The 18,199-nt window shown below is 36.9% G+C and overlaps 1 protein-coding gene across 4 annotated transcripts in view; it reads left to right on the top strand.

Moving 5' to 3' along the window:
- The window catches only part of WAPL (WAPL cohesin release factor), a 68,294-nt gene that overhangs the window by 34,273 nt on the left and 15,822 nt on the right, over positions 1-18,199 (top strand). For 3 of the 4 annotated variants that reach the window (XM_071749235.1, XM_071749236.1, XM_071749239.1), the window contains exons 5-9: positions 6,689-6,784; positions 9,845-9,997; positions 10,247-10,383; positions 12,168-12,279; positions 17,177-17,404. In XM_071749235.1, coding sequence (XP_071605336.1) covers positions 6,689-6,784; positions 9,845-9,997; positions 10,247-10,383; positions 12,168-12,279; positions 17,177-17,404 — 726 coding nt within the window. The remainder of the gene's footprint in view (positions 1-6,688; positions 6,785-9,844; positions 9,998-10,246; positions 10,384-12,167; positions 12,280-17,176; positions 17,405-18,199) is intronic. The other variant, XM_071749237.1, reaches the window with a different exon arrangement.

Below are 18,199 nucleotides of genomic sequence, written 5' to 3'. Positions count from 1 at the left end.
GCCATTCCAATGCCTGACAACCCTCTCAGTGAAAATGTATTTCCTAACACCCAGCCCAAACCGCCCCCTGGCACAGCTCCCATCCATTTCCTCTGGTCTTATCACAGTTTACTAAGGAGAAGAGGATTTTTCCCTCCTTGCTCCAACCTCCTTTGGAGGTAGTTGAAGAGAGCTCCAAGGTCTCCTCTCAGCCTCCTCCAGACTAAACAACCCCAGCTCCCTCAGCCCCTCCTCACAGGACTTGTGCTCCTGCCCCTTAATGAGCTTTGTTGCCCTTAGTTTAATACTGGCTTCCTAGTGCTTACCATTTAGGGATTATTTTATTTTCCCATTGTTAATATAAATAGACCAAACCCTTAATTTTAAGTTAGTAAGCAGGATACTAATCGAAACTGGCAGACTTATAGATTAGTCACATAATTTGAAGTTAAGTAGCCCCTGTAATTTTATTGAATTGAGTTGGGACATATACCTTGAAGCCATCTCAGAAGGAAAGCAGATGCCAAGAGTTGCTCTGTTAATTTCAAGAGAATTGTTTGATGCTGATCAAAATTATTTTCCTTCCACTTCTTCATATTGAACTGTCGTGAAGAAGGGTGTGTTCTGATACATGCCTAGCTCAGATCCTTTCACCTGGCAAAACTGAGTCCTCATCTGTTGCATTGTTATTAGAAGTGCTTTTCTTTTCCTTTGCACTGTCAAGAAAACTGTTACCGTTAATTTTAGGGTTTTTTTATAGATTTGTTCCGAGGATGTGAAACTCAGTGTCAAAGTAACAGGCTAAGTCCCCATAGAAGCAAGAGGAACAAATGAAAAATAAGCATGGAAATCCTTCTCCCCTTGCATGCACTTAGACTTTTCTGAAGTAGAAATATCAAGTTGAATGGGAAACGTTTAATGTCACAGTGGAAACTTTGTGTTTTGTACTTCCCACTCCTACTGATATTAACTTTTAAGCAAGACACAGAGATGCCTTTTTGAAACCAGGCTCTCTCTTGCATTTTTGCATTGCCTTCCCCCCATCAATTATGTAGTTCCCAGTAATTAACTCAGTGTTTTAGTAATTAAGCAACATGGGATAACAGTGTAGGATCAACATTACGTTGCACAAGGTGTTGGTCCTGTAGAAAGTTCTAAAATGCTGAAAAATGCTCAAAGGGATTAAAATACCCCAGTCTCATTTGCCATTGGGAACTTAATTTATATGGAGATGAATATGCAAAATTGTCTTCACAGCTCCCATGTAATGTGTGAGTGTGGTTGGTTCATTCAGCTCTGGCTGTACATACGTGAGATCATAGTGCATGAGCACGTCTTGAGAATGAAAGAGTTGGTGCTGAGGGCCCAGAGTCCCCATTATACACATCCAGAAGTTATTACTTTGAATTAGCTTTATTCTCATCTGCTTTAGGGGATGCCCAGTAACAGCTGGCATGAGGTAGGTGCTCTCTGGAAGAGCATCTTCAAGGTTGTTTTGATCAGAAGGGAATCAGTGAAGCACACTCAGGGACTTGGTGATGAAAACCAGTGTTGTAACTGAGAACATTTGGAAGATATATTTGAAAAATGTTTCTGTGATCCAAGTGGAAACATTTCTGTGGGCAGGAACACACGGCAACCAAATGACCTTTGGAATTCTGTTGCTGTTGCACTTTTGTAAGACTTTTCTGTTAATTTTTTAGTAAATGAGACTAACAGGGTGGCACGAGGTGATGTGTGTATGTGTGTGTCTGACTTTATGTAACAATGAAGTAGGCAGGAGTCTTGTCTAACAGTTTTTACTGTTAGACTGTGTTTGTGACAGTGCAGTTACTTGCAGGTAGATGCAGATATCTAAACTATTGTACTCTGTCACTTTTATTAGACTTAACATAGATTCCAGTCCAAATTAATAACCATGTGCCTTTTGTGATGATCAGTTTTGAGTACACTGGGTGTAAGCAGCATACAGGACACCATTAGCTATTTCCGATATGGAACTAATCTCATGTTTATCTAATTGTCCTGTTGCTTCATATTAAATGTTTCGGTTGGATTTTTGACCCATTATCCTGTTAAGCCCTGTAGGCTGCCTTTTGAGCTTCAGGGAAGAAAAATAATTTTGCAGTTCTTCAGAAATCTGTAGCAAGAAATGCTTCAGTGACATTTTGTTCTCTGTGTTACGTGCTGCTGCTGCTACTCTTCGACCTGTTCTGACTAACCACTTTTGGTTGTCTAGGTATGTGTGCATAATGGTTTTTTTGTGTACTGCTTCAAGTGCTATAGCAGCTCACGATTAAGTAGTCCATGGCACCCAGAGGTCAGTTAGTGTCACTAATGTACTGCTGTGATACAAACAGTGGAGATTTCGTTCACATTTTGAATACTAAATAACTGACTTCGTCCTGGTTTGCTTCTGTTTCTGTTAATGTCTGTTGGAAACTGCTGTCTTATCTAGAGTCCAAATTAACTTTTTTCTTTTGGTGTTAAATACACGTGGCTCAGCCTGTACTAAATTGTTATTCCATCTTCCTGTTTTGAAGTGTGATTTTTTTTTTCTTTGCTTTGACTGGATGTTCATTTCTTTCCCTTTTCAAAAGGAACAGTCCCTTATGAATATTTCTGTGCTGTATAACATAGTTGTTCCTTTTTTCTTCTCCAAAGTGAGACATACAGGGCAGAGTCACACTCTTTGTGATTATGAATACTGAGTATTTTTGTTATTGGGGGTACTTGGAACTTATTTGTAGTTTTGATGAGCATCTGGCATATACAGTCTGAGTGAATGCCTTTCAGATATAAATAACGCATTTATCAGGATATCTGTTTAAAATGTTTTGAGGTTTTCTTTTGGAATTGTCTTCTAACTTGGAAAGCTGCAAATAGCTGCTGTCTATTGTTTTGCCAGTATTTGCAGCTTGACTCATGTCCCTGGCTCTTACTTGCTCCTGTTCTCATATCTGTGAGTGGCAGGCAGTGCAGCATCAGTTATGTGCAGAGTGTCAGCTCCTGAAAATTGCAACTTTGAGGCTTTCAGGGATGGGAGGTTAAGTGTGACCCATAGTTTATGCTGTTTGGAGATGATTTTTGTAAACCTGACAGCCCTGTGCATTCTGTAAAACCCTTGGCATTAGTTCTGGTTTTGCATCCTACTTCATTCCCCAGTACCTGATACCGAGTGCCACACTTTGTGCCCTCACTTGCTCTCTGGCACCTGACTGTGTGTAAACAGCTGTCAATTCTGCTGAAGAGTTTCCTTTTTTCATACCTATAGAAGCCCTTACAGCTGATTAATATTGCAGAACTTATTTGCCTTAAAAACAGAATTCAAAGGAGTGAGGTACTTCTACTTTCATGTGTTCTAAGTTAATCTTGAGAGGAAGAATTCTTAAAGAAATGTCTGCAATTGAATAATTGCAAGGTTGTCTTGTCTTTAAGAGAAAGTAAGTTTGTTGAGTGACTGCTTCTTAAATACAAGTGTTAATTCTTGAAAGCTTGTTATCACAAGTTGCCTTAAAGGGAACAAAAAAACCCAAACAAACCCCTTTGCTTTTGTGATCAACTCCTCCTGTAAAGTCTTTGTTCAGCAGCATTCACTTGATCTTTGATCCTTCTCCTGGCTTCAGTTCTGTCACCCACTAATCTAAAGCAACTCTGCACAGCACGAACCGATTGATCAATATTGGTCCAGTTTCTTTGCAGTTGTTTCAGAAATTCATCTTTGTTTTGTACTGCAAGGGAAAATGTGAAGGTTGCTTTAGAGGTGTTTGTAAAGGAAGGGTGTCTTTTCCATGCCCATGTGTGTTGTAAGAGAGGCTCCAAAGTCTGTGTGATACGTTAGAAAGTATTAGAAGATATTTCTTTGGAAAGAAATGCTGAATTTTTGCAGATGTGCTTGGTGTTTGAGCTGTGTGCTATCAGTGTGAGACAGGATGCTGGACCAGAGGTGCTGGGGAGCAGTGTCTATTATCTAATGAAATACTATTGGGAAGACATGGAATGAAAGCAAAATAAGTTTCATCTAAAAATGTAAAGTGTTGAAAGGGATGGTGGCCTTAGCTACCATCCAGCCACTATCTACGTATACCTAGCCTTCCTTCTATAGGTATTTCATGGTTTTTTAACATTTTCACTTACAGTTTAGGTTCTGTTACAAAAGAACATTTAAATGAAGCTCTAAATGAGGCTTCGTTTCTCTTAGCAGGCATTTATTGCTAACATTATTTGGTTTCTTACGTAAACTGCAGCATTCTTGTATATCCTGTTGGTAGTGCCTCAGCAAGCTGTGAAGTACCTTGTCACAAAACACTTTGGAATGCCTTAGCTTTTGACTTAGTAAGGGATGAAGGCAAACTGGGGATGAAAAGCCCGTTTTTTGATGGTTAAATAAAAAGAATGCCATCTCTGACTTGAGAAGCTCTGAGCCCCAGGTATTAAGGGATTGTCTTTATCTGTTTGCCCTGTTGAACTCTTTCATACACATCAGCTGTTGCTCTCTGCTGAGGAAAACACTGATGCTGTGTGAATCTTTTGGTTATGGTGGCACAGCTGTTTGCATGCTTTATCCTTATTCTGCATCCATGCTGGATCTTGTGTGGGTTGCCTCTGCCCTCTGGGTGCCCAGAGCCCAGCACTGCTGCCCAGGAGAGTTGAAAGCCTGCTGTGATGCATGCATGTAGCTCCCAGACAGGAAATTCAGGATTATTAATATTTCTGTACCCTTTATGCAGGTATAGGATATTACTTGAGACTACCAGTGAGGTTTGGGACTATTAATAAAGAATATCTTATGTTAATAGGACTTCTGGCAGCTGCAGTGCAGTGCTGTCAGAATTGTAATAGTTAAACTTCCCTGCAAGGTTAAGCAGAATTATGCATTAGCTGAAACTGATACTAAATACTTGTTTTACTTTCATGATGGTTACTTGATGGAGTGTGTTATTTTCTATGGTTATCCTGTGTACCAGGACATGGCACCATTACATTCTCCTCCCAGTCTTAATATGCACTGAGATGATTTGTGGAACAGTTCTGAGTAGTTTGAGAAAACAAAGTGAGTATCTAGAAAATATTCAGTGGTTCTTTACCATTACAGACATCATATCTTTTATAACTAAAATAGCATCTTAGTTACTAAGTTGCCTTTGCATTGTTTATTGCAAACCTTGAGTCAGATTCACAGTAAGAAAAGTGTAGGAGAAAAGAAAGTTAACCTTTTAACCATTCTGTCAGCATTTTTTTTCAAATAAGATTCTATATGGCATGGTCTCCCTATTTGTTTTCTCAGTTTAACTTTTTGAGATTGTCAGGAAATTGGACAAGTTAGTGGTTCTTTTACTTGGGAAAGTTAAAAATAAAAGTTATTAAAAACCTGACTTTGGTATTCCTGCGTGTGGCCATGGTGGCTACAAATATGTTTTTTTTTAAAAGTGCTTCCTTGGAAAGCCATTAAGCTTTTACCATTCAGTTGATGGCCATGATATTTTTCTCACTTCAGTACATGAGCACTGCTTTTAAAAAAAATAATTAAAAAACCAAATAAGTTAAGTTTCTTAGGACCATGTCAAAGCTCAGTGTAAGAGGGAAAGAAAATTTTCTCATGTCTGGAAACTAAAATTTTTTAGTGCTTGACGTTTCTTTTGGGCTTTGAAAACTTCTAGATGAGATTTTAATTCTGCTAATATTCTTTGAAATTTTGTTAGGGCTTTCTCATATGGATCACAGTAAAGTTTTAACAATAATACAGAAAGTGTTGACTTACAAAATCTACTTTCCAGCTCTTCAGGTGCCAAAACCTTGTTACGTTTCATCGAACTGGTGTTTAATCCATAGCTGATACTTCTAGGATTGCTACACATAGCCCCCCTGTGGGCTGTACTTGAGCCAGTATCTGTTCTTAAAGTTTTTTGTATTATGACAGAATGTTAATTTTAATGCCCAACTTTTAATATATTTTACCCCCACTTTTGTAAGCCTGTATTAAATGTGTACAAGGAGATGTGTGTACGGTTTATGCAATATATGGCATGTTGCAAAATTGTGAAAATTGTAATGGTTTATTAGTCTGGTATATTATTATGCCATTAGGTTGGGAAACTCAGAAGCTAGAACTATAATTCTTTCTTTGCATCCCCTAAGAATTATATCTCATTTACCAAAAATTCAAAGACAGAAAATTGTGGTGCATTTTTATTTGCCTTGACACATTTTGGAGTAAGAAGAAAAAAAATAATCTTAATTTGTTGATATGGACTAAGACATTTCATTTTGTTCTCTGTTCCTCCGGGCTTCAAAGTCTATTAGTTCTACATTTTGATTCTAAACCAGTCATATTTTCCACTGACATGGTGTTTGCTAGCATGTTTTTCCTTCATAGCTGTCTGTTTTTGGCTATAGGAAGGTTGCAGACCCTTTGCCTTTGAAAAGCAGAAAAAATGAAAAATTGTTGAAATATATATAATGTCCTTTGCCATTTGGATGGGTCTGTATGTCTTTAAAACCATCAGATGCTTCAAAGTCTTTAAACCTTTCAGATTTTCTGATGCATACAGGATTGAGAACCTGTGTTGCTGGGAAGATGGGAAAAATGAAGCTCATTTTACTTGTTTAGCTATACTATTGCCACAGTAATTTTTGAATTATATAGTGACTCCTGCTAGATCTGCTAAAAAAAAAAAAAACCACCCAAACTTGTATTTTTGTCTTCTAGTCTCCCACAAAAGCTGTATATAATGCTAGACACTGGAACCAACCAGAATCAGAAGGTCTGCCAGCACCGCCAGTTTTGAAAACTCCCAGTGTTCCAGTAAGTAGATTGGTGGGGTTTTTTCTCAAGTTTAGTACATTGTACATCTCCTTTGAAGTTTCACTGATACTTTTTGAAACACAAGTTCTTATTACCTGGTAATGTCACAGTAATTCAGAATGAAATCCACTTTGTGATGTAAGCCTTTGAGTATTTGGTAGGAAATAAATTGTCAGTAGAAATGCACTACAATGGGATCTTCCATGTAATTTCTATCTACAGATTAAAAAAAAAAAAAACAAACCACAAAATAAAACAAAAAGTTATGTTCTCTAATCTACCAAAGTTTGGCTTCCTAACGGTGGGCTCCATTTTGTCAGGAAGTTGCAGATCAAAAAGAAAGAACTTGAAAAGAGATTTCATTTATTTGTCCTTTTGAATGGAATTTATTGTGAATTGCTTACATGAGTCTTTAGACATTGAAAAAAAATTTCTGTATACAGACAGAAATGCTAATATGAACAGATTTGGTGTCAGCATCTCTACAGAAAACAGAGAAGAGGTGAAAATGGTTCTTAAAGTAACTTGTTTGTTCAAAAATCAGTGATTGTTCTAAGGTTTAAAGTAATATATTTTTTTTAACTCTTTTGAGACACTGGGAATCCAGGGATTTGGGTTTTATATATATGTAAAAAGTGTTGCTGATTATGCTAAGAGAGCATTGTACGTTGTCAGTAAACTTAATTTCATATGGTGCCTTGCTTCCAATACTTACCCAAGAGCAGAAAACCAGAAAGTAGGTATTTTTGCAGTGTTATCTCTTCAGCTTTTGTTGTTGTTATCAGTTTGTTTTGTTTTCTTTTTTTCTTTATTTTTTTAAATTCCATCTGTGTGTGTTTTTCTGATGCTAGCTTCTCACTGATTTACGGTTGCTTTTAGCTGCATCCTCACAGTATTCTGAACAGCCTTCCTTCAGTGTTAACTGTGCTGCCTGGAAAATGCAGATGGCTCATTTTAAAATAACCATTACCACTGGCATTTGAGGAGAGAGCAGAAATTTTGGCCCTGGGTTTCTCCTGAACCCTTTTTCTTGATGAAAAGTATATGCATTTGGACTGAAGCTTCTGTTGCTTGCTGAACCTTTGTACTGATAGTGATAATTTTTGAGTACTCCTATAGTAAACTTTAGGGCAGATTTTGTCTGAAATCTTCTCAAACAAACTTTGAACGTATCTTCTTCAGGTTAGGAAAATGTCTAGATTTTCATGTTCAGACAAGCCATTTTGTCTTCTGTTAAACCTCCACTTTGTAATTTGAACCATCAAAATATTAATTCAGAATTGTGACAGAGGTTTAGCTGAACAAACCAGTCAGGGGAGTTTGTTTGTATCTGCTCCTCATGTTAGGATTCACATCTGAAGATACTTCAGTCATTTAACCTTGATTTATCTGTGTATAAGATTTAAGAGCTACAGGATAAATGAGTGTTGATCTAAATGTTCAATGCAGATGATCCTGCCTCTAATTTCTGTAGAATTTTGTTACCTGAAGATTTGGATAAATCTGCTTTAGATGTATGGTAAGAGACCCATCCATGCAAAGTACTTATGCCAGGTATTCTTTCTTATGGCATCTTGAAGCTGCCTTGGAATTTGCTTTGAAGAGCAGGCCATTAACCAAGACTTAGATGAAATACTTCTGTAGATGTTCTGTGTTCACAGACTGATAAGATCAGTCTTCCACTACAATTTTAAACCAGCTTTTCTAGGTGATTTATTAGCATTTTGCCACTGGAGCCTAAGTGAGCAAATACTGAAGTGCTACACAGTGATTGAGGCAGCATGTAAAGAATACTGCAGTAATGTAGCAGGTTGTTTTTGATTATATTTTAATTCAGACTGTCATTGCACAATGGAGAGAAGGCTTTATCTCAAAATATCCCTTGAAGTGAGTAATAGTGCATCCTCTATGCCTGCATGTTAATTCTGGTTTATTCTGGCACACTTTAAAAAAAAATCCTATTTTTCTGTGTAAACAAAGTAAGTACATTAGAGATCAGAGGGTGAGTAAATGACCACTGGCATAGGCACCTGTACATTTAGATTTTGGAATTTTGAGGTGTTTCCTGTATGCCTTGTTTTCTGTAATTCACATCTGAGTTTGTGCCAAAGAAGTAATCTGAAGACAAGCTGACACTTAAGCTCCCAGCAGCCTCAAATTAAGACAGAAGAGTAGGTGAAGGAGAAAACTAGAATATTTGCTTGAGATGGCTGGGAACTCTTCAGTAGTCATTCTAGACCTAGCATCAGCTTCTCTGTGACCTGTTTTAAGTTTAGCATAGGTTTTGCTGCATTTCATACTATATAGGATGTTGTTCCTAAAATATTAACTAATGCAAATACAAATCAGGGCTAGTGTGTGGAGAATACCCTGACTTCATAAGAAGGCACACGCCATGCCCCTCTCATTTCTCAACTTTTTATGGTACTACAAAATTTATCTAAGTAGTCTTCTACTTACAGACAAAATACAGCTTGGAATACCAGGTTGGAGAGGTTGGTTTTCTGATAGCTGCACCCTGAGTTCAGTAGTGCAGTAGCCTCCAGCAATTAGCAATGAGAACAGTGGGCACAGTTTTTCAGCTCAGGCTCTGAGACACTGATTGCTCAGTGCTGTCCAGACCACTGTGCTTAATGATGCTTCAGTGTAGCAGCCAACTCAGTCAGTCCTGGAAGCTCCAGTGCAGGGGTAAGATCCTTGTAAGTATCAATAAATAATTGTTTTTAAACACTGAACTTGATTGGTTTACTTGCCCTAAAGCTTAAGGAACCAGTGGAAAGGACTTTTTTTTCTTTTTTAGTTTTGGAATTTGCCTGGAGCTTTCCTGACTGCTTAGAACTGGGTTTTATATTTAAAAGTGCACTTAATTTCTGATAATTTATTTTTTAAGAGTAGGTACATCATCACACAGCTTAGGTACAACTTGGTAGTGTCAGGCAAGGACTAAGCTGTCCCAAAATGTGAGTTTGACAATTGCACACCTGTACTGTTTCCTGATGTATTTAGTGTATGTTTACGTGCTCAAAACATCTGCCCATTTTAGCACTTTCTTATTAATAGGTAAGGCTATCTTCAAAGGAGGCAATTCATAAAGATGATGGAGTTTTTAAGGCTCCTGCACCACCTCCCAAAGTGATAAAAACTGTGACAATACCTACTCAGCCCTATCAAGAGATAGTAACTGCATTGAAATGTAGGAAAGAAGACAAAGAAGTAAGTATTCTTAACAAATTTTTAAGATAAAGAATTATTGGTAATCCTAAGTACTGAAGGAATGGTGTCAAAATGAAATTTCACTTTCCTATTAAAGATAATATTTTTTTATATAATAGTTGAATGGCCCTCATTAACTTTGTAATTTTTCCTTGTGCTCAAAACTGAATATATTTTAAACTCTACTTGTTAAGGTTCTGGTCAATCCCAGGAGCAACTTACTTAGGTCAAAATATTTGTCTCTTCCAGTTATACACTGTTGTTCAGCATGTAAAGCACTTCAATGATGTAGTGGAATTTGGTGAGAATCAAGAGTTCACAGATGATATTGAGTACTTGCTAAGTGGATTGAAGAGCAATCAGCCCCTAAACACACGTTGCCTTAGGTAAGATATCTTAATATAAAACACTGAACTTATATTTTAAAACAATATTGAATTAAATAAGTATTAGTGAGTGAAGTGACCATGTTTTAAAATGCTGGTAGGGTAGCTGGCACTTCTGCTAAAAAGAATAAAATTTGAAAATAGTCTTTGAGATAAGTATTGCAAATAATCAAAAGTAATATGACTAGGAAGATGAAATAGAAAACTGTATAGTGAGAGACATTGTCAGTACACTTGTTACAGTTCAGTACCTTGCTATCAATTAAACCCATTTTCTGATAACTTGTGTTTTTTTAGTGCAGTAGGTTTTCCTAAGTTGTCTTGAACTACTCATTGTACTCCAACATTGAAGTTACATATTATTGCAATGTTAGTATAAAAAATGTTAGAGTTGCCTTGAAAAGTTGATGAATTAATACAGGTTTCCATTCCTTTGACATAAAAGTAGTAAAACGATGTACTGTAAAACGATGCACTTTTTTTTAATGTGCTTTTAAATTTTCCTTTCTGTTTAGCAAAACTAAAATGCTAGAGAAGAAAAAAACTTGAATGCCCAGAGGCAGGTGGTGAGGACACATTGCTTGATTTAACTGTGGATGAGAAGAAGCCTGATAAGCTTTTAAAAACTATTTAAAAAAATATTATTCATATTCCTCAAAAAACATCAGCTAATACTGTTGCTGGAATATAAGCACAAGCAATCTATTATCCAGTTTGGAGATTATGAAAAGAATAAGTTAATACTATAATGACAGTTGAGGAATGTTTTTCATAGTAAGTGCACTTAATTTGCTCATATGGCAAGCTTCCTAAGGTTTAAACTGACTTTTTTACTTTCCAAATTTATATCATAGAATGTAACTTGTATAAACAACCGTAAAAATTTTTTCTTTCAGTCCACAAATTAAAAAAAAAAATTTTTTTCCAAAGGAAATCAACGTGTAAGGATAGGAATAGACGTAAAAGAATCAGGAACTGGTAGATAAGCTCTAACTGATGCTGTTGAGACCACTTGTACTTTAAACACCATACCAGAAGAATAATTTTTAACAACATTCCTGTAAGTCATGGCAGACTCGATTGGAGAATCACTCCTTTATTACTCCACTTTAAAAAGTATTATATTTTCTAGCCCAGCCCAGCCTATGGGCTATTAGAAGTAGCAGACAGGTTGCTAATAAAACTAGGGGAAGACTTTTGTCTTTTTAAACTGGAACTGCTACACTCTTCGCTGATCAGTCTGATGTGTTTACTGATATTAATTTTTTTTCCCAAAATCTGTTGCGTTTCCATCAACCATAAATGCAGCTATAAATACTACTATATTTTTAATAGTATTGTCAGGCATAAGTGGAACTAATTAGCCAACTAGATAACTGTTAGGTAGCAGTGTAAACTCACATTTATGATTTCTGATAATGTCTTGATCCCTACTAAGTTCTCCTGTACCTCTAAATCAGAGCTTTGTGCTTTATCTATCAATATTTTATTTTCAATTTAACTATTTGAAATTATGTCAACTTTTTTTTGAAAGGAGCAAGTTCAGGGTACCCATTCAAATCCTGATTTTAGCTACCCTTAAAATAAAGCAGACACATTTTGATGCTATGTTGAATAAAATGCTGCACTGTTCACCAATTACGAAGTTGCTTTACAAAAGTTTTAGAAGAAACATCTGACAGATTTTGCCAGGGTCTGAGGTCATGTTTAGTAAGCTTATTTATCTTTGATTTTTTTAACTGCTTTTGTTATAGTTGTTCTAATCCACAATTAATTTTCTGTAGTGTAATCAGCTTGGCGACAAAGTGCGCCATGCCCAGCTTCCGAATGCATCTGAGAGCCCATGGGATGGTAGCCATGGTTTTCAAAACACTGGATGATTCTCAGCACCATCAGGTATGGACATGTTGTATATTATACTAAAGTTTGTTGATTCCTACTTGGTAGGAATTTTGTGTACATGTAATTTGAGGCCAAGCTTCCAGCGTGTGTTTGGGATCGGTGGCTTAATTTTAGAAATTTGTAGTGAAATGAAAAATTAGAGCATATGTGTTTCAAAGACAAATTCCTCTTTCACTGTTTATGTGCACCTGAGTTTGGAAATAATGTAGAAAGATCATCTAAGTTTTTTTAAAATGTTGGCTGTGCTTTGGATTGCTATTTTATACCCTCCCTTAAGCTTTTTTTGTAGTTTTATTGTGGTGTTTCTAATGTCTCAAATAAAATACACTTGAAAGGAATCCTTTGAATTCCATTGAAAGGAATTGCAGTTGTAGGGTGCCTTGAGGATGTGCAGCATCCTGTGATAAATCTAGGAAAGCTAAATTTTAACTTCTTACAGTAAAATGATCCGAGATTTAAAACCTGAAGTTGTTTTGCTTTTTCTTACCAATTTACAAGTTCAGTTCAGCTGTGATAGAAAACACTTCTTGGGGGTGATACTGTTTTTTTCCAGTGGTTGTAAACTGTGCCTCCATGGCACATCCCCTGAGGTTTTGTTGCAAAAGCTGAACATAGGAAATGTTATTTCAAGAGGCTGGTAGGTATGTATATCCAGTCAGGTTTATTAATTGTATTTAATAGATCTAGAAGCATGTTGTATGATGCAGAAGGAAACTTTGCATGCATAGAAATAGACATTTAAGAGATTGTATTTGTCATCTTTCTGTGAGTGGTGGGAAAAAAATGTAGATCTTTAATTTAGAACAAAGCTGCTTTTCCATCTCCCTCAGAAATTAGCAATGGCTAACTGTAACACATGGGAACCAGGTTGAGTGCATTAATTAATTTGTGACCTGTCAAAATAGTGCCAAGTGAAACTAGAAATAAATGATGTACAGTCACACTATCCAGGACAGTTGCCACCACTGAGTTGCAGATCTGTGGAGGACAGCTATAGTTCCTTGGAAAGTGTACAACCTTGCTCAGTGCACTTTTGCCTGTCTTTCCACAGTTACTATTATTCCTTCATTTTCAAAAGAATTAGCATGTACAGTTCAAAAGGAAATTGCATGCTATTATTAGTCTGCAGTAACAAAAAGTATTGATTATATTCACTATTTTTGGAATATTTGATGGAACACTGCCTTTTGTCAGAAAAAAGAAAAGAAATATCAAATTGCTATTAATAAATGCTGAATGACATGCTTCACCAGTGACCTCAGTATAAGCTTGCTGTCTTTATATACTATCATTTCATTCACTAATTATTTCACTAAAAATATAACTTGTTCAAAATGAATAGAAATTTCTCCACTAAATATAAGTGCAAAATAACTCAGCACACTAGGCTTTTATTGCATGGCTTTTATCCATTTAAGATGAATAAGTACCGGGGGGAAAAAAAACCTATTTTGTTAATATTTTCTATAAAGTATTTTGGAGATGGGAAAACTGCCACACTGACACTGCCAATAGAAACAAATGTGAGCATTCTTTGTACTGATAAACAATGGAACAAACTGAGAAAGAAGGGGACTTCTACATTTCCATAAGAATATAAAATAGCAATTGCAGAGAAATTTTCACCAGCAAGGAAAATAAAATAAGCAGTTATCTTACTGAGCTATGCCCCAAAATATTTATATGAAAATGACTTGTGACACTCAGTTTTTCTTGCAGATTCTTCTTTAAGCTACAGTTTCAGTTTTTACCTGAGTTTCTCATCAGCTATGCTCTGAAGGTTTTTGGAGTATTTCTGATTTTTAAAATAAAATCTGTATTTTCATTATAACTATCAGAAGCACAGAAATGTGGTTTTGTAATGTCTTCCGCATGTGAATAATTAAAAAAAGTGCACTAAATGTAGTGTTGAACCCTAGAAAATAACCATCTGTTCTCACAAGCTGGTGTATAAATAGAACAAGCAAGGGAAGACAAGGAGGAGAGTGGGTGTAAATGGTCTGCCATTTCTGCAGTGTATGTTCAACTAGGATGTTTGCTTGAATTCTGTAGAAGCATATAGATTCCAACTCCATAGTTAGATATGCCATTAAATTTCTGCCTAGAGCAAATTATGTTTATTTTTCTCCTCTCCGCATTTGTTTGGAAGCAGAACTTGTTTTTAGAATCTTGAGGAATCGAATAGGAAAAAAAAAAAAATCCACCTAAAACCCCAGCTTCACTGCTGTGATCCATAAGCGTGGGATTTTGAGGGTTTGATTGGGTTCTTTGATTGCTTTGTTTGAGTTGTTTTAAGATACTGATCAAAAATGAGTTGCACTAATAATTTTCCTCTCATTCTGAACTCAGAATTCTGTATATTGTAAGGCATGAGATTGCTTTCAAACAGTGCGTTTAAATGGTTTTAACACTTAGAGAAGACCAGAGCAAAATGTAGAGTTGTTATATTCAAGATTAAGCCAGCTTGTCTATAGAGACTTAAGAAACATGAGTTCTAGAGAACATGCATGTAGCCAAAGCAGGTTTGTCCCACTTGGGTTCCTTGCTTTTGCAGCATCACTATTTTCCTGATGCACGTCAGCATTTGGAGGTTTATGACCTGATTGATGTCTCTACATACGCTGTTACAGGTTCTTGTTACATGTTCCTACTTCACTCCTTTTTGCTTTTGTAGCAGTCCTTCTGTAGCCTGAAACCTTCTGTATAATGTCTTTGTCTTGGGTCCATTCTGATCACATTTCAGTATCTTAAAACCTGGGTAAAAGGTCTTAAGGGAAGTGTTGAATCACAGAATCCTCCGGGTTGGAAAGGACCTCTGAGATCACAAAGTCCAACCCTTGATCCACTACCCCCGTGGTTACCAGACCATGGCACTGAGTGCCACATCAGTCCCTTCTTAAAAATCTCCAGGGACAGAGAATCCACCACCACCCTGGGCAGCCCATTCCAATGCCTGATCACCCTCTCTGTAAAGAATTTCTTCCGAATATCCAACCTAAACCTCCCCTGGCAGAGCTTAAGTCCATGCCCTCTTGTTTTACTGGTAGCTACTTGGGAGAAGAGCCTGACCCCCCCCAGCTCCAACCTCCTTTCAGGGAGTTGTAGAGAGTGATGAGGTCTCCCCTGAGCCTCCTCTTCTCCAAACTGAACACCCCCAGCTCCCTCAGCCCTTCCTTACAGGACTTGTGCTGAAACCTGTTCTAATAAGTGGAATTCTGAAGGAACAGAGTATTCTTACAGGAAACTGAAATTTATTACATTTTAAGCCAGTTGTAAGTAAATACGGACCAAACAATTTCTGTCATTAAAATGATAAAACTGCATGTTTTGTTGGCAAAAATTAATAGAAACTAAGGGAAAACAATGTATTCCCTGTCTTTGTAGACAAGCAGCATGAAGATTTACTTTCTGCTTTACATCAGATAAGGCTAGAATAGTGATACAGCTAAGATAATTTTTTTTCATTAAGCAGTCTTAGAAATTCTTGCTTCTTTCCTTCAATATCCAAGTGTATCTTTGGCAGTTAGTTTAAAGTCTTTATTCACCTGGGGATTTCCTTGACTCAAGACAGGAAGGAGTTTTAACATAGCTTTTGATAGACTGTCACCTGCCTAATCCTGTTTTGGAAATGCTGATGCTGCTTAGTATGATCAGGTATGATTATTACTTCTAAAATAAACAGAAGCAGCTAATGATTGCTTTGGTGGTTGGCTGAGCTCTAAACAAGATGTTAATCTGTTAATCTGTCACAGACGTTCTGCTCTTTCCTGTTGAGCTGTACTACGTTCACATTCTAGAAGTAGTTTGTCTCCATTTTTAATTTACTTTATACTGAAGAAACAGGACTAGCTGCATGCAGCATGTTGGCTTCTGGACACACATATACCTCACATCTTCCCCCAGCTCTTTTTTCCTCCAGATACTGTCAAAGGTATCTGGGAAGTATTATGTCCAGCACAACCCATGAACATTACTCCTTTTTACCTTAACTCAGAGCTCACTTGGACAGATGGGTCTCTTGGTGCAAGTCCTGTACTTACCAGCACTAGGGACAGTCAGCTTTGCTCTGGTCTCTTCACTGCCATTTGTTCCTTCCCAACAGTCACAATCTGCCTTTGTTTCTCTGGATCCTCATGCAGATGAAATCTAATTCCTTCTTCAAAAAGGATTAAGTGTTTCTTAGCTGGGAAGGGGTCCCTGTACACCAATTCTGTAAGACAGTGGTGGTCAAGATAATATTTACTTCCTGAAGACTGATGAGGACAGGGCCGGGGAGAGACTGGTTTGTTCTCTGGCTAATGCCAAAAAGCAGATTTCCCCTGAAATTTGTGTTTCTGTGGGAAACATTTGGATAAACTATTGCCTGACATACCTGCTTGGCAGAATCAGAATGTGTGCCACCAGGCTCCCTTTGTTTTTTGTCTCCACACCCTCTGCCTCCCTTCACATGCAAACACTGTCCCTGTGATCTCTGTATTTTCTGGTGCTGCCACCAGCTTATCCCAGCAAACTAGAATGTTCATCTACTCTGCCCTGTACTCTGTACTCGTTCACTTTGTTCCCCTGCCATCTGTCTCTTCTATAATACTGTGCTACTGAAGTTCCCATTCCTTATTCTGCCTGCAGCACTGAATTCCCTAAAAGTATAAAACCCTGCTTCTCTGCTAGGGTGTTGTAAATAGATTGAATGATTTATGTCTCAATTGTATTGGTTAGGTGAATGCATTATTAACTTGCTAGAAGGGATCTATGTTCAAGATGCAAGTGTGAGTATAGATTGAGGCTTGTCAAGCTTTTTTTGTAAATTTTCAGCTTGTTTATTACAAATTGTGAAAGGTCTACCTAACATGGTTGCAAAACCCTATTCTTTTCTTTCCTATCCCAACCCAAGAATTTGTCCCTATGTACAGCAGCTCTTATGTACATCCTGAGCAGAGATCGTTTGAACATGGATTTAGACAGAGCTAGTCTAGATCTGATGATACGACTTCTGGAATTGGAACAAGATGCTTCTTCTGCCAAGCTGCTGAATGAAAAAGACATGAATAAAATTAAAGAAAAAATTCGGAGGCTGTGTGAAACTGTTCACAACAAACATCTTGATCTCGAAAACATCACGGTGGGTATCATGCTTTTATTTGAGAGCCTTGGCTGTAGTAGAATATTTAATAAAATGGAACTTTTAAGCATCATCTTTAATCTCATATCATGAGATTAGACTCATCTAAGGAGTCATATTTTGTCTACTGTCTGTGTTTATATGACTGCACTGCAAGTGTTTTCTTCTTTCAATTTGAAATTTCCTTTCTGAAAGGCTGTTAGTAGGATAAACCTTATGATGGTTTTTGCTCTCTGGTTCACCACACACTCTTGCTAAGGGTAGTTAGTTAAACACAGCAATTAAAACCAAGGCATGCTCTGCATAACCACCCGATTAAAGTCCAGATTTAGACAAGTATACGTTCACAAACAGTAGGCTTTCTTGTATGGGTATAAGAGTATTGTATATTAAATTGAGAATGTGGAGGAGGTTCTTCTGTTAAAAAGCTCTGGTCCTGCAGAAACTGGTTTCTCTCTGCCCAAAGTGTGGTGGCACATCCTTTGGTTACCATAAATGTGATTTTTCAAAAATTATTTTGTTCCTTTCTTTAATATATTTAGCATTTATGAAAGTGTTTTTAGTTGTAACAGGAATTGTTTTTGTTTCAAAATTCCATTTGGCTATGATTTGAAGCTAGCTTGAAAAATACAGGGTAAGTTGCAAGTCTTCTAAAAAGGTGGTATTTAAATAATTGATGACAGATTGACTAGATGAGTGATCACAGCAAAAATTAGTAATGTGTTTTTGCTTTCACCATGTTTCTGTATAACAGATGTTAGTATGATTTTAACTTTTTAATATCTTGTAATATGT

Source organism: Heliangelus exortis, chromosome 7, assembly GCF_036169615.1.
Source record: "Heliangelus exortis chromosome 7, bHelExo1.hap1, whole genome shotgun sequence".
NCBI classification, from domain to species: Eukaryota; Metazoa; Chordata; class Aves; order Apodiformes; family Trochilidae; genus Heliangelus; species Heliangelus exortis.
Note: the sequence above shows the minus strand (reverse complement) of the source record. Positions and strands in the feature narration are given on the sequence as shown.